This window comes from Arachis hypogaea, chromosome 6, assembly GCF_003086295.3.
Source record: "Arachis hypogaea cultivar Tifrunner chromosome 6, arahy.Tifrunner.gnm2.J5K5, whole genome shotgun sequence".
NCBI lineage: Eukaryota > Viridiplantae > Streptophyta > Magnoliopsida > Fabales > Fabaceae > Arachis > Arachis hypogaea.
Genome location: NC_092041.1, coordinates 113,346,269 through 113,371,941, shown reverse-complemented (window position 1 = coordinate 113,371,941; position 25,673 = coordinate 113,346,269). Strand labels below are relative to the sequence as shown.

At 30.8% G+C, this 25,673-nt stretch overlaps 4 protein-coding genes across 4 annotated transcripts; 1 reads left to right on the top strand and 3 right to left on the bottom strand.

Moving 5' to 3' along the window:
- Window positions 1–2,384: 2,384 nt before the first annotated feature.
- Window positions 2,385–5,248, bottom strand: LOC112755856 (putative pentatricopeptide repeat-containing protein At1g77010, mitochondrial). The gene has a single exon (XM_025804159.3). It carries the CDS (start codon window positions 4,797–4,799, stop codon window positions 2,754–2,756), a length of 2,046 nt encoding a protein of 681 aa, XP_025659944.1. The 5' UTR covers window positions 4,800–5,248; the 3' UTR covers window positions 2,385–2,753.
- Window positions 5,249–5,714: 466 nt separating this feature from the next.
- LOC112755855 (uncharacterized) lies at window positions 5,715–10,123 on the bottom strand. Its single transcript, XM_025804158.3, has 9 exons — window positions 9,623–10,123; window positions 8,552–8,755; window positions 8,252–8,309; window positions 7,968–8,030; window positions 7,560–7,635; window positions 7,130–7,245; window positions 6,758–6,847; window positions 6,539–6,670; window positions 5,715–6,078 (listed from the first exon to the last, which is right to left on the bottom strand). The coding sequence occupies exons 1-9, from the start codon at window positions 10,012–10,014 to the stop codon at window positions 5,944–5,946; spliced, it is 1,266 nt and encodes a 421-aa protein (XP_025659943.1). The 5' UTR covers window positions 10,015–10,123; the 3' UTR covers window positions 5,715–5,943.
- Window positions 10,124–15,441: 5,318 nt separating this feature from the next.
- LOC112755854 (RNA demethylase ALKBH9B) lies at window positions 15,442–19,424 on the top strand. Its single transcript, XM_025804156.3, has 6 exons — window positions 15,442–15,819; window positions 16,453–16,962; window positions 17,825–17,910; window positions 18,055–18,365; window positions 18,515–18,586; window positions 18,683–19,424. The coding sequence occupies exons 1-6, from the start codon at window positions 15,627–15,629 to the stop codon at window positions 19,011–19,013; spliced, it is 1,503 nt and encodes a 500-aa protein (XP_025659941.1). The 5' UTR covers window positions 15,442–15,626; the 3' UTR covers window positions 19,014–19,424.
- Window positions 19,425–22,553: 3,129 nt separating this feature from the next.
- LOC112755853 (E3 ubiquitin-protein ligase AIP2) lies at window positions 22,554–25,448 on the bottom strand. Its single transcript, XM_025804155.3, has 5 exons — window positions 24,973–25,448; window positions 24,280–24,508; window positions 23,976–24,178; window positions 23,201–23,416; window positions 22,554–22,845 (listed from the first exon to the last, which is right to left on the bottom strand). The coding sequence occupies exons 1-5, from the start codon at window positions 25,117–25,119 to the stop codon at window positions 22,696–22,698; spliced, it is 945 nt and encodes a 314-aa protein (XP_025659940.1). The 5' UTR covers window positions 25,120–25,448; the 3' UTR covers window positions 22,554–22,695.
- Between the last annotated feature and the right edge of the window lie 225 nt (window positions 25,449–25,673).

Sequence of the window (25,673 nt, the reverse complement as noted above, 5' to 3'; positions counted from 1 at the left end):
AATAATAAGAATTCTATAAATAATGCAATAACATGCATAAAGGATAAAGTTGGTAAAAAAAATAAATGTTGAAGGTAGTGGTTAAAAGCACGTTAGTGCAACGGAGAAGTTAGAAATTATTGCTTCTTGTAGACGTGGTTTTATGAACAAAATCTGCGTTTGTAGAGAAGAAAATTAGCCAAACAAAAAATTGAAGCTTTCAAGAAGCTCTAACGTGCTTTTTTCCTTCAAACATGATTACCAAACACACCCTTAATCAATATCATTTAATCATTTTTTGTGGTATTGGTTTGTAAATAATTAACATACTGATATATTTTTTTTTTTTGAAAACAAAAGCTCAACACAACAAGGTGGAGCAAACAGATCCAGTCAACAAACAGCAAACTAAACAAAGACAACAACACGAATTGATCCCCAAGTCCCCTCCGGCATAGCCATCAACAACAAAAAGGGATCCACATCACTCTAATCATTAGCGCTAATGAAGGTCATGTTGATAATTTCTTCAACGCTTTTGCTTGTATTCTGAAATATCCTCTTATTTCTTTCTATCCAAATGTTCCAGAGAATCGCACAGAAGCACTTCAACCGCTGCTTTTGATTCTTCTTACTCCTCGGTTCCTCTGTCCAACTTAAAAGTGCTATTTCATCGAACCTGGATAAGACCATTTTCGGCCAAAAGCTGATATCCAGGCACACCACACCTGCTAAGCAAATGAACAACCTAGAAACAAGTGATGTACATGTTCCACATCATTATTACATAACACACATACATTATCTTCTTGAGTGATAATACTAAACCGGCTTAATTTGTATTAACACGGCCAATAAGCACAAACCAAGCAAATAGCTCCACTCTTGGTTAGGGGTGAAAACAGACCAGGCCAGGCCAGGCCAGACTTTGCTCTGGCCTGTCATGTAGTTGATTGGCTTGAGCCTGGCCTGCAACCTGCTATAGGCTTTTTTCAAAGTACTAAGTTTGGCCTGTTATTCAGCCTGGCCTGACCTGAACCCTGTTAAAAGGCCTGCTAATTTTTTTTTACAAAAAAAAATATTATTTAAAATTTTTTTTAATAAACATATTTATATATAAAATGTCATATTTAATATTTATAAGAATTTTTAAACTTTAAAGTATTTAAAATATACAAAATTATTTATAATTAAATATAGTAAATTTAAAATATCTCATTATTTTGTTAATAATAAAAAAATTATTTATATATATAATTATATATTAAAAGGCCCAGACAAGCCTGACAGGCCAGGCCAGGCTAATTAGTGAGCCTGGGCCTGGCCTTTTTCCACTCCTACTCTTGGTGGAACCAACCCTTTTCAAATAGTCCTAGTCCTAGTAAAGTTGAAACTGGTTACCTCCTCTGGTAGCATTTCCTCCTGCAGCACCTGCACAAATGAGTTAATTGAAAAAACACATTGCCTATCATATTTCCACACCACTCTATCCTCTCTGATATGTACCAGGTGTCAAAACACCATGCAATTGATTTAGAAGTTCCAACTCCCATTGAAAGAGATCTCACCTCTATTGAAAGTTTCAAATCCACTCTAACCCATCACAGAACCCACAATCTCCTATAACAGATCCACCTTGGTTTGAAACAAAGAAAAGTTTCAGAAAGCAATCCTTTAGAACTCTACCAAAAAGCCAAACATTCTCCCAAAATCGAGTCCTTTGTCTATCACCCACCTCCATTAACAAGCCGATAATTTAACCTTTAAAAGGTCAATAATTCAATAAGCTGGTCGCTACAAAATTATCATGCTAAGAAATTAGTCTCTAACGTATCGTTATTAATACTAAGTAAATAATTTGATATAATAATTAATATATGACAGAAGCCATCATTAAGATGCATTATATTTAACTAATAAAATATATGTGAGATATATCAATGAGTTATATCTCAAATGGTGTAGTCTCTTTATATTCATTTAAAAAATTGTGGGTTGGGGTTTTCCTATTTTTAATAAAAAATAAATAAATAAATATGTGAGATATATTTGCTAGCATTTTAGGGGGATTATTGATTTGACAATTTTTATTTTCACTAAAAACCGAAAATAAACATGAAAATATGTTTGGTGGTATATTAATGAAAATATTTTTACAAAATAAACACACACATGTAATTACGTTTTGAGAATTTTCATAAAAATAATGCAGCATAATATATATAAACTCTTTCGTGGTTTTCTCTTACGCTATCAAAATATTCAATGTCAATTATTATTCATAATTTTAACCTATATTATTGCTATTATTCATTTTTTTTATCTTTTTTTATCCAAATTTTAATTAATTTATCTAAATAGAAATATCATTGTATATAAATATCAAAGTTTATCGAGCAACAAAATTTGTCTTTCTAAAAATTTAATGGAATTTCTTTGTATAAATTGTATTCTTGCAATCTTAGCCTTGTGCATATTATAGTGTGACAACTGGGTAACATTTTTATATGCCCTCAAGACAGCAACCTTTTCACTGCAGCTACGTACTTTACATGGATCCTGTTTACAAATTCTATTCTTCTAATAAAAGTATAGGAAACATTTCAAGTACCGGTGCTCCAGTTATTTTAATCGTTGATTTGAATTATAAAAAATATATATAATATATATTAATTAAAATCAACGGTTAAAATAACTGGTGCATCAATACTCCCCGGTGCACTTGAAATGTTTCCAAAAGTATAAAACTATAAATTGTAGTAAGAGTTTCTCATTCAACAATCTGCCCAACTGCAACCGGGAGTTTTTTGAACATGCATCTCTCTCATCAATTCTCTTACTTGTGCTGATCCTTCCCAGTCCTCAGAAGTTGCAAGTATGTTGGATAATTGTATGTAAGCACTTGAATTCTCAGGATCAAGCTGAATAATTCGCTCTGCGGCCTTCTTGCCAAGATTCTTGTTTCCATGGGATATGCAACCTCTAAGCACTGACAACCACATGTTTGCATCAGCCTGGAAAGGGATTTCTTTAATTATATCCATTGCTTCTGCGAAACAACCGGCACGAGCGAAAAGGTCTACCATGCAAGAGTAATGTTCAATTCCTGGACTTATGTTATAGTTATGCTTCATAGCATGGAACAGATTCCTTCCTTCTTCAACCAAACCACAGTGATCACAGGCTGAAAGAACCCCAGTAAAAGTAATGGCAGAAGGCCTCACACTGGCATACCCCATTTCGGTAAAGAGGGTCAGTGCCTCAGTTCCATATCCATTTGTGGCATATCCTATCAACATTGTGTTCCATGAAACTCCATCAGTTTTGATCATGCCATCAAAAGCTTTACGTCCTAACTCAACAAATCCACACTTACAATAAAAGTCAACGAGGGAGGTTGAAATGATCTGGTTGGATTCAAGCCCAATGGTGATAACTTTAGCAAATACCTGCTCCCCAAGTTCAAGTGATGATTTACTGGCACAGGCACTGAGAACACTGGAAAAGCTAAACTCGTCCATTTTTAAGTCGAGCTTGTTCATCTGACAAAAAATATCCAACGCTTCGCCTGGACATGCATTCTGAGTGAGTCCAACTAAGATTGAATTCCAAGAAATCAATGTCTTACTAGGCATATTGTTAAAAATACTTTTAGCATCTTCAATTCTTCCACAGTTTGAATATAAAGTGATCATAGTATTAAGCAAGATTGTATCATAAGCTTTTAGCTCACTAAACAACTTGCAAGCATCATAAGGACTTTGACACTTGGAATATGCATCAAGCAAAGCACTAGCCACTACAATATCATCAATCACCCCAAATTTACAACCATGAGCATGCATTTGCTTAACAAGCTCAATCATAAGTAAGGTGCTGGTAGCACTCAAAATGTTTGCAAGTGTGGAGATGTCGGCCCTGACTCCATTCCTGCGCATTTTATTGAAGAGAGCCAGTGCTTCCAATTCCTCACTGTTGGATACATAACCTGAAATAACTGAATTCCACAGAACACTACATGGTCCAACAACCCCATCAAAAACCCTCCTTGCCTCTCTCATTCTGCCAGCATTTGCATAACCAGATACCAAAGCACACACTGAGAACTCATCCACATCCTTAACAATACCCACAATTCGAGAAGCACTATCCAAATCACCACACTTGCCATAAAAATTAACCAGTGAGCTGCACATCACCTTGTCAAGCTCCACACCATCAACCAAAACTCGAGCATGCACCTGCTTCCCACAATTCAGCGCCACCAACTCCGCACACGCACCAAGAACAGTTGCCAACACAAAAGAATCCCTGTGCACAACCTCCAAAGGATCCAAATTCATATCCCTGAATAACAACAATGCCTTCCCCGGATAACCATTTCGAGAATAACCATGAATCATGGAATTCCACACGAGCTCACTCCTCTGGGGCATGGCACTGAACAAGGAGTGAGCCACATCAAGGTCCCCGGCTTTTGCAAATGAGGAAACTAGCATGGTCCAGGAATAATGATTCTTGTGAGGCATGGTACAGAACAAGTTCAAGGACATGTCCCTTTGGCCAGAGTTGATGTAAGCCTGCAGGAGTGTACTCCATGAGAAGGCATTTGTTTGAGGCATTTCGTCGAACAAGCGGCGTGCCTCATTGATGGAGCCTAATCTGGAATACAGTTGGAGGAGGCGATTGGCAACAGTTATGGAGGAGCTGAGGATGCCAGCTTTGAGGAATACGAGGTGGAGTTGTCTACCTTGGAGGATGTTGATGTGGATGTTGCCGGCGTGAAGCGTACGGACCAAGGCATGCAAATCCATACCCATAATACTTTGCACTGCACCTATAAACTGAATTCATAGTGTCTCAACATTTGGTTTATATCAAACTAATGCGTTAATCCACTTTTTTGTAAAGTAAATATAAATAATAACAAATTTGAGATTAGACAAGATAGTAAGTATATTACATTAAAAGTAAAAGCTCATAGGTTCAACTCTTAGACTTAGAAATTAATGCGGATATTGGAAGGAATTGGGGGTGTGCATAAAAGTAATGCAAATTTTTAACAAAGAAATATTAGAAAAGGGGAGTTGGTATTTGATTGGTACTGTTCCAACGTCTACAAAGTGTGTTATGATTGTTCTAAACTGCACCTCAAATTTTTAGAACATGACTTTGATAAAAATAGTGAAAACTGTTCTAAATTGGACCTTATTTGACGACTTTGCAGATCAAGATTAGAAGAATCAAAGCCGTTGGAAAAATTGATGCATACCAGTTTTAACTTTTAAGTCGAGTTATTTTATCTTGCGGTTGATAAACAACTTTAAGAGTTTAATAACTATTTTATATAAATAAATATTTACTTTTTTGTATAATTTGTTTGAATAGTTAAATTTTTGACACTTGATAGTTAATATAAAAATTTCGCATTAGATGCGTATTAACGATTAATTCTAAAATATGAATTTGATTAGTATAACATCTCAAAAGTTAGTTGCGACAAGAAAACACATTTATTCATTGGTATTGTCTCTGTTAAAGTTAGTTTTGATTTTGCTTGTGAAAATAATATCAATCGAAAGAACATTTTCTGTTAAATGGTTCTTTTTGCTTCCATAACAAATTTTCTTGGTCCGTGGATGCTATTCAAACAAGATTATTTCTCATAAAAAAATTATCTGCTTATGTACCGTTCCCAATCATGCTCATAAAAAGTTAAGACTTACTCCAAACCCTTAGAATACAGCAAGATCATGGATAACGTTGATAGAAAATCACCAACTTGAAAATGTGCATCAATTCTAATAAATGACATAAACTACATTTGCCACATTTTTTATCTCCTTATGCTCTACTAGAGAGTGTAGAGGTTTCAGCAATAATCATCTTTAAACATAAAGACCAATTATTAATTAATTATATGTAATTATGCATCCAATTAATGCAAGTCTCCCCTTTTGCACTTCAATTCTCAAATCTTCTGAACCAGCTGCTAATGGTTCTTGCAAGGGTTCTAGTATCATTCAAAGAAAGTGATATAAGCCCTTGTGCAACAGCATCTGCTGGAGTATACAATTCACCAACTTCCCATCTCGGTTCCTGTTCGACGAGACCGGCCAGCAACGGAAAAGAAACAAAGCAAGTAAATATATTAAGTGAACTAAAAATGAAAAAGCAAGGTGATATTCACCTTCTACATTCCAGAAAATTATAAATCTTCATGCTTCATTATCTTATTTTTAGTACATGTGCCATAGGAAAAACTAAAATGTTCTTTCTTGATAGAAAAGAATCTTGAAATTTTCTTGGAAAGTTATTCAGGTATCTTTAGTTGGAGGATAAAAATAGGGTGGAGATTTTTACCCAAACTAAACATACCCTTAGAAGTGTTAACCACACAATCTGCTAGTTGTGCAAGAATGATAAGTACAAATGTAAAATCTAACAACTTGAAGAGTAAATATCAATTTGTATGAGAATGAAGTCAACAACCATGATAACTCAGTTGCAAATCCTGCCGAAGAGTATGGCGACGAAGAAGGATGCAAAAGAGTTTTACCTGAATGCATGGTGTGACGTGGTTACCATTCAATTGTACTTTCTCTAGTGTTCCACCGAAAGAATCGACGCGAGGCTTTAACGTTTCTTCAAGAATATCTGTCTCATCAATTGTGTCAAGATTGAACTTAACCTACAGAATCATATAAACACACATCAGAGATACCATCCAACATTTCAACACAAGTTCTAAGAAAAAAAAAGAGAGCATCATTCAAACCAGCAATGTGTGCTCAACATTATAGGAACTTTTAAAGCAATCACGGTTTTCAGATGGTGTCGGTTTGAACTCTGATACTCCTTGGGTAACCTGACAAAAACACATGCACACATAAACACATTAATCATTTAGACCAATCAACAAAGATTCTCCCCAAAACTAAAGGAATCATAGGCATTTACTAGAAGCAAATCTAACTAGATAAGAAATGATTCATGCAAATGGTAGGTACATAAACCACAAATGTACAAACGAAATCAACAATTAAGCTCAATCTCTGAAGCTTTGCCTTCTTGTATTGAAATAAATTTTTAAAAAAAAGAAGCTAAAAGCGCACAGCATAAACAAAAAAAATCAAAACATAAAACATACCTCATTCATTACTGATGGCAATTGATCAATAAATTTAGTTAAGGAATTAAGAACGTCCCGCTCACTTTCCTGTACAATTGATCCGACAGTATCCAAAATGACCTTCCATGCATCTCCTACAAATGGGTTGCAGTTGAGAAACATAATCATCATATTTACATAAATTCTTATTTCTTACAGTTAATCTAAAAAAATGAAATTGCAGCCATTGATTTCAAGAGCAGAAGTAGACCATTAGCGAACCAGTGAGAATCGAGGGTTTTGGTGCAGGATTTATATGTAGAACAAAGTCACTATGTCATATTTAAACATAATTTGTGATGTATTTTGCTTGATCTTAGATCTGTGATGAGTAAGATATAGTCTTAGTCTACACCGAAACTACACAAAATTCAAAGAAAAAATCAGCAAAAGTAAGGTAAGTAGATACCTGATGCATTTCTAGCAATTGAATAAACTGGAGTTGCTTCCACAACTGGCATCATCTGGCTGACTGCAGGTCCCAACTGCAGACACCAAAATATTTTAGAGCACAAACAAGATCAACTCAAAACCTTGATTTGTTTGTGTAAATCATCCAGCTAAAATTCAAAATATAAAGGAATTATGTCCAAAGTCGAAACAGTGAATGTTGCTTAAGAAAGCATAGTCTTAAAAAACATCATCTGTAAAATGAGCAGTTTTTATAACAACGATCCTTCGCACTGTTTTAAATCTGCATTTTTATACTAAAAGTTCTATTTTGGCTAAGAAATCGATCATCCTATTGAAGTAGATTATGAAGATAAATAGTATCATTAGAAGAATAGGATTCAACAAGTATTATTAGTGTTCATACCTGCTCAAAGTAAGGAACTGCCTCTGTTGCTGGCCTGTTGTTGTATGAGATTATGACATTGGCCTTCCAAAAGAGTATATACCTTTTCGTCACACTCCTTGAGTTACAAATTTTATTGAGGTAAATGAAACCTCATAATCTGCATTATGCTTCCACAAACTAGCATATACTTATGAAGATGGAATTAACATCTACTTTTTGGTTAAAACTTTAAATTTCAAAACCAGTTTCTGCATAAATAAACACAAACTTATTCTGGGAGTGAAATGAAAGATATGCCAGACCTTTGGTATTTTCTCGGAAAAATAGCTTCCTGTAAGAAGTTGAAGAAGCGCACCGTTGCTACAAATTCAAGAAACAATAAAAACATTACTCCGATGCCATACTCTAGTAAGGCTAAAGCCTTGTTTGGTAACTATCTCAAGACAGAAATATAAAGACATTGGGAAATACAAACTTGTTTAGGAAAGGAGACAAGAAGCAGAAACGGACAACATTTCTATTCTAAGACAAAATTTCCATACTTTTTGTCTCGAGGCAGATATCAAACACAAGCCAATGGATGTATTCAACAATCCACTTACCTATGGCCAACGGAGAAAAGTGGAAGGTCTCGAACCTGAGCAGGCGACAAATTCGCTTGAGATAAACCAGATGATAGGAGTGTATCCAAACAAGTGTTGAACCTCTCATACACTAGTTTGGCAGCTTGAGAATGGTCAAATGTCACATTGTAAGGCACCACCACCACAAGAAAACCTTCTCTTGCCAAAAACTCTATTAGGTACCTGCAATTTCCGAACAGAAAAGAACTAAATTCATCACAATGCCCTCGACATCGCTAACTTGAAAATAGCAGCTACTGATGATAAAGAATCAAACTTTCAACTGAAAAACCAAAAGGGTACAACGAGAAGTGATCATATGAAACTTCAGCAGAAAATTCATCACAACCTGAATATCACCTACACGAAAATACCCATGCATGATGAAGAATAAAAATTCAAAGAAAACCATCAAACCTTTATACCTCTAACATGGTAATTAGCAACTATTACTGAAAAAGAATGAAAATTTGCAATTTTGCATTGAAAAACCAAAAGAATATAACATGAAATACTCATATGTAACTTCAGCAGAAAATTCAACACACCCTAAATACCACTAACATGAAAATTAGAATCTATAAATGAAAAATAGTCAAAATTTGCACTGAGAAACAGAGTAAAACATGATATATGCATAATCAGATATGTGGCTTCGGAAGAAAAATCCATCACAATTGACTGAAAAACCAACAAGGCATAACATGAAATAATCGTATGTAACTTTCAGCAGAAAATTCATCACATCCTGAACACCGCTAGCAATGGAACTTAGCAGCTATTTGTGAAAAAGAATAAAAATCTGCACATAATTCATCACACTCAAAACCACTACCACCTAAATTAGCAGCTATCAAATGATAAAAAACCAAACTTTGCACTGAACAACCAAAAGGGAATAACATGAAATTATCCATATGTAAATTTCCCAGGAAAAATTCAGCACAACCTCAACATAACCAACACGAAAATATCAGCTATAATTCTATCTATCAATGATAAAGAAACAAAATTTGCAAGAAAAATCAAAAGGGTATAACACAATCTTACCCATATGTAACTTCAGGAACAGCACCAATAAAAGCACCCCCCAAAAACTTGATTATAGCTCTAGGCTTGGAACGATATGGGGTAGGTGCTACCACTAGACATGAATCTAGCTTAGTGAAATTCTTGCCATTGAATCTGATACTTGTGGAGGTGGTGGTGGTGGTGCTTCCAACATAAGCATCAGAAACCATCCTTGTAGGACCAACCACCATTTTAGAACTTCTCTGGGTTGGAAAGTGTAAGCATTTTTGGAATGAACCATGTGTGTGTTTGAATCCACGAAAATCAGAGAGGGTCTTAGTATTCTTCAAAGAAGAAGAAGAAGAAGAGTACAAGCATTTGAAATCTGAGCCTAAGATGGACGAGCATGAGGTTGCCATTTCCATTGCCATTGCCGGGAAGAGAAAATACCAGAGTATGCAGATTGCAGAGTGCGGTTTCTTTTCTTTTAAATATTAAATATTTAAATCAACCCTTTTTTTCTTTTTTTTTTCCTCTTCTATTTTCAAGACTTTTAAAGAAAATAATAAAAAAGCAACACTAAACTAAACTAGTTATTTATGTTTTCCTCCTAAAAAAAATTATTTAATTTTAAAGAATATAGTTTGTGTGACTTAATTGGTTGAGTCCAATAAGTTAATAATAATTTATTAGAGTGACTAATTTGTAAATTAAAACAGTTAAAGATAACTAATAAAATGGTAATTAGTTATAGATATTTTTGATCACTTAACGAATTTGTTAGAGATGAATTAATTTATATATATTAACCTTGTATTTAATAGAAAACTCCAAATTTTTATTTTACTTTACAAAACCATTTTCTTTAATTTTCTCTTTCTCTCCTTCTAATAAAAGATATTCTTAAATAAAGAGAAGACTACTCTTAAACTTCTCACAAGGTGAAAGAAGCTCTACATGAAAAAGTTGTAACTTCATCGCCATCTTTGTTATAGTATCTACCACCGTATTTACATCTCTCATAATCAAACAAAAATCAACACGCCAATTTTAATACATGATATCTCTTATTTTAACTACCAATAGATTATTCTACTTCCACATTCTTCTCCTCTCAAAAATTCACTCCATAGAATTCAATGAGAACTGCTGTCTTTCTCACACATTTACAGCTTGAAATAAATTTAGTTATATAAGATTAATTTTTTTACATTAATTTAATCATTAAAAAATCTCCATAACTTTATCTTACTTTGTGCTCTTAGAATTTTATTCTATTTATAATCTAATTTATTAATATAAAAATTAGTTTGCATAGCTTTATAATTATTAAAAAATTTCATTAATTAACTGTATTGGCTGTTGATTTGTTCTCTAATAAAAAAATACGATTATTTATAAAATATAATTTTAATTCTTAACAAACATTCTGATTTTTTTTTAAATTATATAAATTATTAGTTTCATGAAATAACTAGCATGTGTAACTTTTATTTTTTAAAAAAAAAAAACAAAAAGAAAAATTGTTAACTTATTTTTTAAAGACGTGAACATATAACTTTGAAAAACTAAATGAATCTCACAAATTTTTAAAGGATCAAATAGTTAGTTTAGTTTAAATGTAACGAATCTTTTTTAAAAGAAATAGAACTATAACGTTTTTTAAAAGAAATTGATTTTTGTTACTAATAATATTACTTCAAACATTTAAAACAAAAATCTTATATGAAAAGAATGAAAATAAATAAATATCTTAATATGCTTAAAATATATAATAAAATATCATATTTTATAATATTAAAAAATTTTATTCTCAAACTCAGCATAAATTTTTTTACTGTAAGTAATATTGTAAAATATAATTTATTTATTATATAATATCTTTTTTTAAAGAACTTTCTCTTTAATTCCAAAATTTTCTGAAATCATATTCGTATACCCAACCAGCAACCACCATTCCAATACTGTGGGAAAGTGTATTCATTTTCTGAATAAATAAACCATTTGTAATAATGCCAAAATAACAAAACTTTCATCAAACGCTCTTAAGTTTATTTTGAAAATATTTTCTTAATAAATTATGAATGTAAATCTACGCTAACATATATTAATAAAAGAAAATTTTTAAATTCCCAAAAAAAATAAAAAGTATAATTTTGATATACTAATAGTCGTACAATCATATTTTTTTTTAAAATAATTATTCACATAATCAATATAAAAATTAATTATTTTTATTAATGTGGCGTTACGTAATTGAACGCATATATAAAAATAAAACTAACACTGACATTACATTTAAATTAAATTCATATTAATAATTATATAATAAACTATTATGAATTTAACTAACATTGACATTACATTTAAATTAAATTCATATTAATAATTATATAATAAACTATTATTGATTTTTTTCCCTCTTGGAAAACTGATTCAATTAATTTTGCATAGATAAAATGAATGCAGGTAATAATTGGCTAAAATTTTTAGATATGGATAATTTTAATGTGAAATATGACAATATTTGTTCATTTTGATAATTTACACTGCTATGATGGTAGTACAAAATGTCACTGACATTTTGTAAAATAAATATTTTTTTTAAATATAAAAAAACAAAACGTCACCAACGTTTTGTAAAAAAATATTTTTTAATTATAAAAAGACAAAACGTTATTGACGTTTTGTAAAAAAAAAATATTATTTTAGTTATAAAATGAGAAAACGTCATTGACATTTTGTAAAAAAAATATTATTTTAATTATATAAAGTGAAAACGTCACTGACGTTTTGTAAACACCCACAATAACATTTAACACCTAATTTAGATCACTTTTAAAGACTTCACCACTCATAATCCAATATACAAAAATAAAAATTCGTAATAATTGGCACATACATATGTTGAAGATTTTGCCACGATTTGGAGGTCTCACCCTGTTATTGGGTGGAAGTTGCTGGGCCCAATTTCTAACCACATTGACTTGACTAGTTGACTTCATATCATGATTCATGACCAATTCATTTTAGGGCTCATGACTAAGACAAAAATAAAAAATAAAAAACAAAAGAATTAGCTAAAATAAGGGTATATCTTAATAATATTGTTGGTAAAAATTTTATTTTTTTATCTTCATAAGTGTATAATAAATATATTAAAAATTTTAATTTTATGTACTTTTATTAATAATTTTAATATATATTCAAAAAATTCATATCGGCTAAACCTAAAAATAAAAAACAAACAAATGAAAATTGGACACATACCCCAACCACACACCAAACAAATGTGTCTTCTGACAAAAGTATGTCTATTACCGCATTGTTATAAAATTATTTAAATTGGTCACTTATATTATGTATATACGTTACGGTAGAAATTTAGGTATAATTATTTTATGTAAAATTGATAATTAAAAATTATTAGATAAAAAATTAGTTAAATTATTTAATAATTTTTAACTATTAATTTTATATAAAATTAAGTGCACCTAAGTTTTTACTGTTATTATTATTTTTTTACTTTTTGTATTACATAAATTTTTGTTAGAAAACACAAAAACTTATTAATATATCATACAATCTTTTGAATATAGTATAAAAAATTTTGTACATAACACAAACTTATCGATATGATACAAATTTTTGCTGTGAATATATTTTTTTAGTTGAATGAGTCAATATTCTAGCCTTCTAGACATGTAATTTTTCAAAAATTTTTATGTTGTACATTAAAATTTCTATGTTATGCACCAAAAATTTTGTACTGGACACGAAAATTTACATATTATGCGTATTTCATTAGTATAGTACACAAATTTTTACTGTGAATATATTTATTAATTAGGTGAGTCAATTTTTAAATATGTAATTCTTCAAAAATTTATATGTTATACATCAAAATTTTTATGTTATGTATTAATATTTTTTGTGATGTACACAAAATTTATATGTTATGCATATTTTATTAGTATAATATATAAATTTTTGTATATAATATACAAATTTTAATATATAGTATATAAATTTTTGCTGCAAATATATTTTGTTATTTAGGTACTATAAATATTTCATTAATTAGAGAAAAAAAAGAAAATAATGATAATAACAGTAATGATGATAGATGACAAAACATTAAATAAAAAACGTATAAAAAAAAAACGATAATAATAACGACAATAACGATAAAGATAATAAAAAAAGAATATGCCTGCTTGTATCTAAACAAAAAGTGTATGAAAATTTAATTGAAAATTTGGTTCAAAATATGTTTATACTCCTAGTATTTCTCCTTATTTTATTCGATTGTGATAATTATTTGAACAGGTACAAAGCTGATCAGACATCAGAGATTTAGCTATGTGTATATAAGTTAATAAAAAAAAAAAAAAAAATCTTTTATGAGTTTAATGACAAAGTAGGTATTTTGTGAGGACAAAGTGAGATATGCTTAGGTACAATATTTCGCGGCTAATTTTTTTAGTATACCCATGTTACGATGCATTTGTTTTGAATATGGATGTGTATTGTTAAATTAAATGAATATATATATAGTTATTCAAACAAATTATGACGACCGATTTAATCTTTAAAAGAATTCAAAAAAAAAAAAAAAAAAATCTTATCCATTAATTTCAAACTTCCTTCTCAATGAGTCACCAAAAAAAACTTCCTTCTCAATTTAGTCAAAACAAAAATCTCCTCCTCAACCTAGCTGTTATTAGTAATAATAACTAATCATGATTTACGATTTTTCTTTAACCAATTTACTAGGCCTATACGTGTGTAGTACACCACTCTAATTTAAATATTTTGTTATAACACTAAGTTTACACTATACACTCATTAAAATTAATTCGGTATCTCGCTGGAGTAGGTTAGGATACAAAATTAATTAACAGTATCCCTGCTAATAGTAATAGAAAGTACACCAAGATCTTGATTATACTTTCCTCACCAAAGATAAAGCCTTGATAATTATCTTCTTGTAGAATTTATAGATAGTTCATCGTATTGTGTGTACCAATATTAGGTTGGTCAAGCAAACTTATTTCTTTTACGATGATAATAAATTTGAGTTAAAGGGTTAATTGTTGTTTTATTTTGTTTTTGTAGGCAATATCATATGGAACTGATGTCTACGGAAATTATTTTTATATAAAAATAAAAATAATATTTTAATTAAATATTGATATTTAAAATATATTATAATATTATGAAAATTATTCAATATATTTTTTTTGTGTTAATTTTTCAATTAAAAAATTTATCTACTGTAATTATATTAAATAATTCTATTTTTAACAAAAATATTAATATTTTTTATATAAAAAAATCAGCCGGATGTCAATTGGTCTTGATTGTGACAAAAAAAATCGAATCTGTTAAAATAATATAACTTATTTTCCAATAATAATATTATAATAATAATCTAAACTTGATAGATATTATTTAAATTTTAAATTTAACCCAATTCCAAATTGATGTAAAAGATATAAATAAATATACATAGAATAAATATAATAGATATATAAAAAAAAATCACCATCTGAATTTTCGGTAAGCAACAAAATCAACAAGAGTTAATTATTAAAAGATATGAAAGATAAATAAATCTTTAAAAAGTTTAACAATATGATAAAAAAAAAACAAAAAAAAACTAATTTTTTAATATATATTTAATTATTCTTATCATATCTTTTAAATTCTTAGAAAAATCTTATTTTTCAAATAATTGATATCTAATAATTTATCTAAATAATTAGATTAGATATGATTTTATTTAATTTTGAAGCAAATCTTACCTCTTAACTTGACATACAAGTAAATATTTATTTATATATTTTTTATTCTCTGTACGACTGTATATAAATAAAGAGCAAACTCAAAAGGAAAATTATAAACGCAGCAAAAAGGGGCATAGCATCTTTTCAGTTCTGCTCTGAACTCTTCTTCTTCTTCTTCCTTATTTGATTTTTTTTCTCTTTTTCTTCTCTAGCTTCTGGTTCAACCATCCGAGTCGACTCACTGAGTCTTCGCCATGGACGAACGACAACAACGGCAACGATCTCATCAATCTCACGCATCCAAAGACCCTTTCCTTCTCAATTACCAACCTTCGGAGCTTCGAATTGCTTCTGAGTTCTTTACGAATTGGCTCCCTTTCCTCTCCAAAGATCTCTGCAACCACTGCACCCAATCGCTCTCCGATCGAATCCGCTCCATCGACCCAGGTCAGTTCCGTCCCCAAAACCATCGAATCCCGTCCAAGTTTCTCTTTTTTCAACTGGTTTTTGCTTCGTTTTCGATTTCCCGCAGTGAATTTTGATGTTTCTTTCTAATTTTACCTTGTTTTCAGTGATTCCTTGACCTAGTGCGTACGAACATTCCAATAAGTTTTATGTATTCTAAACCCTTAAATATTTTAGACATTTAAAGTTTAATTTTTTACTTTTGAGTGTTTTGAATTGTTATAATAATTAATTTATGAGAAAAATTTTCCTGAATTAATACAGTGTTATCTAATATATGTATATGAAACTGGAATATTATCTAAGGTTTATGTAACTGCCGACTATGATATATGTTTGATTTATACTGAATGACTATGTAAAGTATTTATAAATGCATGGAAGTTTTGCTTGTAATTGAACAAGAATATGATTCCAGCACATGTCAGTGCAACGATTCTTTCACATAAAGATGCGAAATTCTCACCTATAATAGAATGAGTTTAATTTTGGTAAATATCTTGCCATTGGGTAGTAAAATAATTTTTTTTTGTATATATAATGATTTAGGGTTACTTAAATCTTGAATATGTGTTCCTATTGTTTCGTGCTTCATTGGTTCTTTTGTATGTGCAGAACTCTCCCATTGTGGTGGTCAAAAGGAAGTTTCCAATGGTTCAGAGGTTTGCAATGGCCAAATGAATGAGAACAGCGACAATCATGACGATAATTGTGACACTCACTCAATTGGGAGTTGGAAAGATGGTGCTGAGGCTAATTCACCAATTGAGACGCCGAGTCCGCGCATGTCATGGGCTGATATGGCTCAAGAAGATGAGTTTGGTGAAGAAGAGCATGAAACCATCAATGGCAGTACAGCTGTGCCAGCTTCTAACTCGAACCTTGAAGTGGCTAAAGCTACCCCGGAGAAGCCTACTTTGCCTAGGGAGCAAAGAGAATACATTAGGTTCATGAATGTGAGGCGTAAGAAGGATTTCATGTGCTTTGAGAGAGTTAATGGAAAGCTTGTTAACATCCTTGAAGGGCTCGAACTCCACACGGGTATTTTTAGTGCTGCTGAACAGAAAAGGATAGTCAATTATGTTGCTTCCCTGCAGGAGATGGGAAGGAAAGGGGAACTGAAAGGTTTTTGTTCTAATCCTAATTCTATATCTATCTTTCTATGTTATGATGAGTGTTTAAATTTGTTCCATTGTTAAGGTGTGTATGGTATTATTGTTTTGTAATAATCTGATAATACTAGAATTGAGAGATCCTTCCCTAGTTTACATGTTTGACAGAGAAGTACCGAAACCTAATAAAATTAGCTCAATTCCAAAATTGTGATCACATTGCATGCCTGCTTAGGACACAGTTAAAGTTTGTCTAAACTAACTAGAGAACTAAATGCTTTGGATAACATAGAAAAGTGGCTGATATCTAGAACAGTAATACCATGAATTTGATTATCTATAATTTCACCTCAAAGTTTAGATTTATGCCTCTGATGAGATTACAAATTATTAATATCACTTTCACTTTGTTGTCTCTTTATTCTATTAAGATGTTTTTCCAGCAACTGCTAATAAGTCCAATATCCACCTTTCTTCTTTATTGTTTTGCTGATTTTATTTTTCATCATTCTATATTTCCTTGTTCTTCAAAGAATGTCTAGTTAATTCAATTTGAGATGGAAATTCAGACTTCAGAGTATTAAAATGTGTGCTGAAAGTAAAAAAGGGTGAGATGGGCGTGAACATATATTTTATATGCTATAGAATATAGAATATATATTGTTTATTATCATATAACCATGGACGAAGTAGTCAAATGACAAGATTTATGTTGCTAGACATTGAGGTGACAAGTGCCAAAAAAGCGCGCCTAATAGAAGAAAAGAATGGAAGAGGAACTTTATATAATGTTCATTCTTAAGTTCTATTGACAATTTGTGTTGATTACTATTATTTCTTGGGAACATATGATGCTTATTCTTAAACTTTTTCAGATCGGACATTTTCGGCTCCTCAAAAGTGGATGAGGGGGAAGGGACGTCAAACTATCCAATTTGGATGCTGTTACAACTATGCAGTGGTTAGTATTTCTCTCATGCTGAATTTTGATTTCTCATTAAATAAGCTTTATTTGGAAGTAAAGCAATACTAATGCCTAGTGGTGCAGTATTATTTCTGCTGATTTTGATAAAATGATGTAGTGTATATTAATTTATGCTTACAGGATAGAGATGGTAACCCACCTGGTATTCTTCAAAGTGAAATGGTAGATCCTATACCTGATCTTTTTAAGGTCATCATTCGAAGGCTGATCAAGTGGCATGTACTCCCTCCGACTTGCGTGCCAGACAGCTGCATCGTAAATATCTATGAAGAAGGGGATTGTATACCTCCACACATAGATAATCATGATTTTGTTCGGCCATTCTGCACGGTTTCTTTTCTCAGTGAGTGCAACATACTCTTTGGATCAAATCTGAAGGTTATAGGCCCTGGTGAATTTGATGGCTCACTTGCTATTCCCCTGCCCGTTGGGTAAGTATTATTGCAAATTCATCTACTGCACATTTATTTAGTTTCTGATCAATTGATACATGCTTTTAGGTATAGTTATTTTGAATTCTTTATCAGTTTGCTATTATTATGGAGGAATCAGAATCTTATAGTAGGTCTTTGTCCTTCAGGTCTGTACTTGTCCTAAATGGAAATGGAGCTGATGTAGCTAAGCACTGTGTTCCTGCAGTTCCTACTAAAAGGTATATAGAATGTAATGATATAATATTTTCTCTGTTCCTTTTTACACTAATGGATAATTAATTGATTTCTGGTCTTTTTCTCAAAATTTCTACTAGGATTTCAATCACATTTAGAAGAATGGATCCTGCGAAGCGGCCTATGGGGTTTGTACCAGAACCTGATCTTCAGGGTATCCAGCCATTGGCCTATGATAATGACAAGGAAAAGAAATCAACCGGATTGAGATCCAGTCGTCATCCTAGAAGAAATAGAGACAGGAGAGGTGGCAGAAATGAAGGAATGGGATCTGCGACTAGAGGCGATAGATATTCAGATCCCCGCGAGTCGAATCATAGTTCACAAAGATCATATTCAGAGCCCCGTGAGTCAAATCATAGTTCACAAAGATCTTCAAATCGGTGGAGTAGGGGAAGGCCTAGCAGTTGAAAGACACCGGTAACATCATGATCCAAGGTTCATGTATCCAAGAAACCTTCACACATCTGCAATTTTTCAATTTTATTCTGGTTCCAGCTTATTATTGAGTGACTTTGAAATCAAGAAGGATTGCGATTTAGTGAAAGTAGTGCTTTGAGTCCTTTAGCATGATGCATTATACGGTACTGATTGTTTATAGGTAAACATTTAGTTAATAATGGGATTTGGTGAGTTGAGATTTTAAAGTTGGATCAGTTTAAAAGATGAGTTAAGTAATGTTTTCAAGTTCATCAATTGATTGTATTTTTTTTCTCTATCCCTTTGATATCAGAGGTTCCACATCATTTGTAATTTTACTTGAAGAAACTTAGGTGAATGTTCACCTCACTGATTATTTTAGTATGGTATTGGTGTAGTCTATATCGATTTTTTATTCTTGTTTTTTTTTTCGAGTTTGACATATAATACCTGAAAATCTTGAGACCATCTCTAAAGTTTAAAGTGTGTTCTACCGGCGTTAATCTCTATTAAAATTGTTGTGTATCAAAAAAATTAATTATTATACATTTGTAATTTTGTACATAAATATATTTTTATATTTTGTATTTTTATATATTTTATATAAATAATTATTTTAATAACTTATTCTTTTATGTATATATAATATGGTTGATTTCTATTAAAAGACGGATGTGGCAAACCAATCTTAGCGTGGATTGTTCTTTGCTAATAAATACGCCAAAAGAATTTATTAAAGATAACTACAAATATAAACAAATTTAAAGTAGAAAATATAAAGGGCTGATTAGTTTCTAAAAATATTTTTTGTTTTTATTTTTTGAAAAATAAAAATTATTTTTAATTTTTTGTATTTTAGAAAATGTAATGGGTTTGTAAAAAGAAGATTTATTTCTAAGTATCGAAAATAATAAAATTATATTTGGTTGGTTTATTTTTAAAATGTATTTTTAATAGTTTAAAATCTCAAAATCATATTTTTATTAAATGTACGATTTTAGTTATCTAATTTTTTATTAAATTAAAAATTAATTTTTATATGGTATCAATATGAAATAAATTACTATCTTATTATACTATTTCATAAAAATTTAGTATCTCTTCTCTCTCTCTATATATATAGTTGGTTTTATATTTCTATAACAATAAAAAAATCAATTGAAACAAAAAAAATTGAAATTAAAATTAGTTTTACACCAAACGAATCAATTAATTAATATCAAAATTTATTGATTTAAATAATTTATTAATAAAATAATAAATAAATAAATATTAAAGCTAAAAAGATTTAAAACAAAAAGTCAACTTTTTTGTCAATATTTTTAGGGTTTTATGTATTTTTTTAATTTTTATTATTGATACTTTTATAATTGATTGTCAATTTAAAAAACTATTTTCATAACAAAATTATATTTTTAAACGAAAAAATAAATGTCAAAAATAAAGAAATTTAACAAATACATATCAATTCGAAGAATCCGTACTTAATACTAAATAAAATAAAAAACTCAATAAATAAATTCTAATTAGAGCTTTATTTTATTTTTAATTACTTTGTCTATGTACTCAAAGATACAAAAATCAAGTCTAAAATAAAAAAATCGAAACAGTCAAATAAAATAAAAAAATAATAAAAAAAAAACTTTATCTTTTTCAAGAGATATATATATAAATTGGAGGTAAATAATAGATATCCTAATAACGCCAATGAGTCATATTTTAAATGATACAGTCTCTCTATTGTCACTTAAAAATCTCAAATTCAAATTTCTTATTTTTATTTTCATCGAAAATGGAAATAAAAATGCTTATTAACCCCTAAATTTTATAAGCTATCTACTTAACTAAGTATCCCACTAAGGCTGGGTTTGGTAAAGCTTTTTTAAGAGGTGTTTTTGCTTTTCAAAAGCACAAGCACGTCATTTTGGCGTTTGGTAAATTAAAAAGCCCAAGTGCTTGTGCTTACGGCTTTTAAAAGTTAGGGGTGCTTTTGAAAGCACCTAGAAGGGAGCTTTTCAAAGCTGGCTTATGCTTACCAAATTTTTTTCATTTTCCCGCATGTATTTCCCGCAATTATATTGTCATTAAAATCCTCGTATATTTCTAATATGTGATAGAGATGTATTTGTATTGAAATTTGTGAAGATTAGGTTGAAAAATAAAAAATATATGAAGATTGTGTTAGAATTTGTGAAGGTTAGGATGAGAAGTTAGAAATATACGAAAATTTTAATGACAATATAATAGCGGGAAATACGTGCGGGAAAATGAAAAAAATTTGGTAAGCATAAGCCAGCTTTGAAAAGCTCCCTCCTAGGTGCTTTCAAAAGCACCCCTAACTTTTAAAAGCCATAAGCACAAGCACTTGGACTTTTTAATTTACCAAACGCAAAATGACGTGCTTGTGCTTTTAAAAAGCACAAGCACCTCTTAAAAAAGCTTTACCAAACCCAGCCTAAGTATATTCGTAAATCGGTTTTCTATGTTGTCTTTCAATTTAATATGCGAAAATCTGAATTCTATATAAGAATTTGTAGCTAGTAAGGCTGGAAGTGAATCGAGCTGAGCCGAGTTAGACCAAGTTCAAGCTCGGCTCACAAAAATTGAGTTTGGCTCACGGCTTGGCTCATTAATAATCAAGCCTATTTTTTAAGCTCAAGCTCGGCTCACCGAAAGCTCACGAGCTGGCTCAAATAATAGAAACATAAATACATAATCTATAATTCTATATTAATAAATTATAACTTATATATTTTATAAAATATTTAAAAAGATCAATTTTATATATTATTATCTATCATTAAATTATAAATTTTTTATTTATGTCCTACATCAAATATATGTAAAAACTAAATATAAAATTTTAAATAATTAAGATCATTAATATATATAATTATATAATACTATTTCGTATATATATATATATATATATATATATATATATATATATATATATATATAAAATCGAGTCAGCTCACGAGCTAATGAGTTGAGCTTATCTAAACTCAAACTCGACTCATTTAAACTATGAGCTCAATTCCAAACTCAAGCTTGACTCACTTCCAGCCCTAGTAGCTAGTAATGAGTTGCTGATTATGTTAACTCGTGTGGGTATATTAACCTTCACTGATTATGTTAAATTGTAATACCTCTTTTTACTTTTCTTCTTCCCAAATTTCAACCTTATCTCTTACAAATCCCTTTTCTCTCTCTCTATCTAATATAAAATTTAAAAGTTAAATCAATTTGATAAATTACATTTTAAATATGGATATAGTTACGAATTAGTTAAGAAAGTAAAAACTAACATTTATTTTGTAATTTCTATAAAAGCTTTTTTTGTAGTATTTTTAATTAACCTCTTTAGAAAGTTTGCTAACGAAATCTTTTAAATATTATTGAATAAAATAAAAAAGTGGCCGATAACGAAATTTAGTACAACAATCTTTGCTCAATAACAATGCAAACTTGAGATATGAACAGCACTTCAAGGGACAACCATGATAAGAGAACCTCCAAAAAGCTTAAGGCTTAGCAGGAAACATAAATCTATTGCTTGATATGACAAAGAATACACCTGATATTATACTTTTCACCAATTGAAACCTTATAAATTATAACAGTTTTGCACCACCATGTTATTATGTATATTAACCCTACACTGAATAGCCATCTAGACATACATATATTCACCACCTCTAACGGCATTTTCAGCACCTTTCCTCTCCTCCTCAGCTTCCTTTTCCCTTTCCTTCCAGCTCTCATAGGCATGATCATCAGTTTGCAGCTCATACCGGCATATCGGACAAGAATTGTGTTCATCCTACCACATCAATGATCAAATTGATCATACCATATATCTAATCGTCTCATTCAATTATAGAATGCCACATTATCAGAAACATAAATTTGCTTCAAGAATAAAAGAGTAAACCCTAATCTTGTTCCCAAAAAGAAACACAGATGACAAAAGGGTGACAAAATTGTCATTCCATAAAAATCCATATATGATGATTTAAGTATCTTCTCAGCGAGGAACAAATTTGTTACTCTGAAATTGAGTTGCAACTTTGTCCCTTGTGTTTTTGGTCAGGGAAAAGATTGATGGTTTATTAAAAAAATCAAATAAATAATCAAATCATAGAACACGAATGAATCTGGGATGTTACGAATAATACCAGCCATGGTTTTAGACACGGTGGATGGAAAGTGTGCCTGCAAGGTAACTCTTGCATTTTGTCATCTACAGCCAGGTTCTCCCTGCAAATTGCACACTCTGCATCTTTCCCCAGCTTAGCCAGTATTTCCTCTGTGAGAGTAATGACAGGAAGTCTCGCCACGACTTCTTTACTGGCAGGAGGGGCCCTTGGAGCCACAGGACCATCTTCAATCATCTAACCATAATAAATTACAGCAAATTGTCGTTAATAAAGCAATGCAAAGTGTAGCAATGGAACTTTTGATCATACCAGAAAACATGCACACAATAAAAAAGCATGCAAGAAAATAAAATAAAATAATAATCCAACCAAGCACTAAACAATATGAGTTCAATTGAATGGTAGGTTATTTATATCTAAGTTACCGTCTTATTGATGTACCAATATTGATGACAGATCCACCAAAGCAGAAAGTGAAAAAGAACATCATTTATAGAGAGGTAAAATGAGCCTTGCTTATATTTATGAAGTCTCCTTTGGTTCCTTATCTTATGTGTGACGCGAATAAGTACTCAAATATAGCTTAAAGGAATGCTTGCTCAAATTTAACTAGGTGCACTCAAGTTAGGCCTAAATAATTTGTTAACAAATCCCAAATATCTAGGCTTACTTATGTTTCCAAGTACAACTAAACCACATTGTAATTCTGTCTTTAAACTTACCTAAATGGGAAGTATTATAATCTAAATAACGAGAGTTTAGAAGAACATATGAAAGGATTTTCAATGAATACCAGGGGCATGACTTCTTCCAATCTATTTATAAGCTCTTGAAGCACATTAGCTGCATTCTCTGGTGTGGTATCGGTCGCTGCCGAACCTTGAGAGGATTCAGCAGCAAACAAAGTAGCAGCAGTTGACAAGAGGTTTGACTGCACCAACCATTGAGGCTGAGGAGGTTCGGGATCTACAGTAAGATGCCCCTCGAAAAGATATCCTGAAACAACACAGTACGCGATAAATGAACACATACAAAAATAAATAGCACCTCAAGAAAATAGAAAAAAAAAAAACATATATTTGTTTAAAGAAAATCACCTCCATTCGTATTATTCTGCGCTGCAGGCTGCGAGGTTTGTGATGGGTTATCTTCTAAATGCAAGTGTTCCCTGGCCTGAGCAATGCAAGTCTTCAAGTGCTCCTTCTCAGAAGGCTCAGTAACAAGTAATTGAGCCTGCTCAAACAGGCCTAGGCCAGCATTCCAGAAACCCGGTGCCGTATATCTAGTCTTCAACACGGTAGCAACTCGGCATATAACCGAATAAAACTGCCACCAACAATCCAACATCACCACAGTCAAAACTGGTTTTAAATTCTTCACCAAAGACTAGCAACATTTCTTTTGTATATCAAATTTCAAGGATAAGGGAAGTTACACATCATAAGCCAAATCAAGGTTTATAGTAGTCATAGTCACTTTGTTACATATAATCTAACAACAAATCATTATTAGCAAAAATTAAAAATTAAAAGAAAACATCAATCAGAAAAATCAGTAATCAGAACCAATTCATGAACATTTTATATATTTTGTATATTTATTATTATATTCAACCATCCATACTTATCAACCCTAGCACATTAAAAAAATCTGCTCTTTCCAAGAATAAAGGATAACAACCAACTCATAACACTTCTAACTAGTCGGAAAAACAGAATTGGGAAAATGAATATGAATTAACAAAAAAATTAAAATAAATAAATAAAAAGAGAAGAAGAAAAGAAGCATACAGATTTACGAAGAGATGGAGAAGCTGATAGATATTTGCTCTGAAGCATGGATTTGAGAGAGGAAACAGCGCTTTCGAATCTTTGCTTCTTCCCCAATTGCTTCTGCAATTCTTCCAATTCTAGTCTCACCGAATCCTCCGATTCCATTTTATATATGAAATTGAAATGATTTCTTTTTCCTATTAGATTCAGATCGAATTATCAAAATTCAGAAACCCTTGTTCTTCTTCTTCTTCTTCTTCTTCTTCTTTTCTGTTCGGCTGTTCCTTCTGAAATAGCTTTTTGTTTCTTCCGAAGGAGGAAACCAGCGGAACGATCCTCTACAAGCGCGTCTACTGATGTCTCAGAAACTCAGCCAATAGTTCCATGCCACGTGTAACTAAAGTCTAATGCTGAAAAGGAGAGGAAAACCAATAGAGAGAAATTGACCGGTTGGCTGTTGCCAAGCAACGGCGTAGGCAGAATTTTTTTGAAAGGTTAGGAATTAGGAATTTGGATCTATAAATTTTAAATTTTTATTTTAGAAGATAAATTAAAATTTTTTATTATTGAATATTTTTTTTATTTTTTTTAGTTTCACATATAAAATAAATAATAATAAATTATATTTTATTTTTTAAAATAAAATTTAAAATTTAAAAGATTCAAATCTAAAAATTAAAAGTTACTCAAGAATTGATTTTTTTGTTTTAAAATAATTA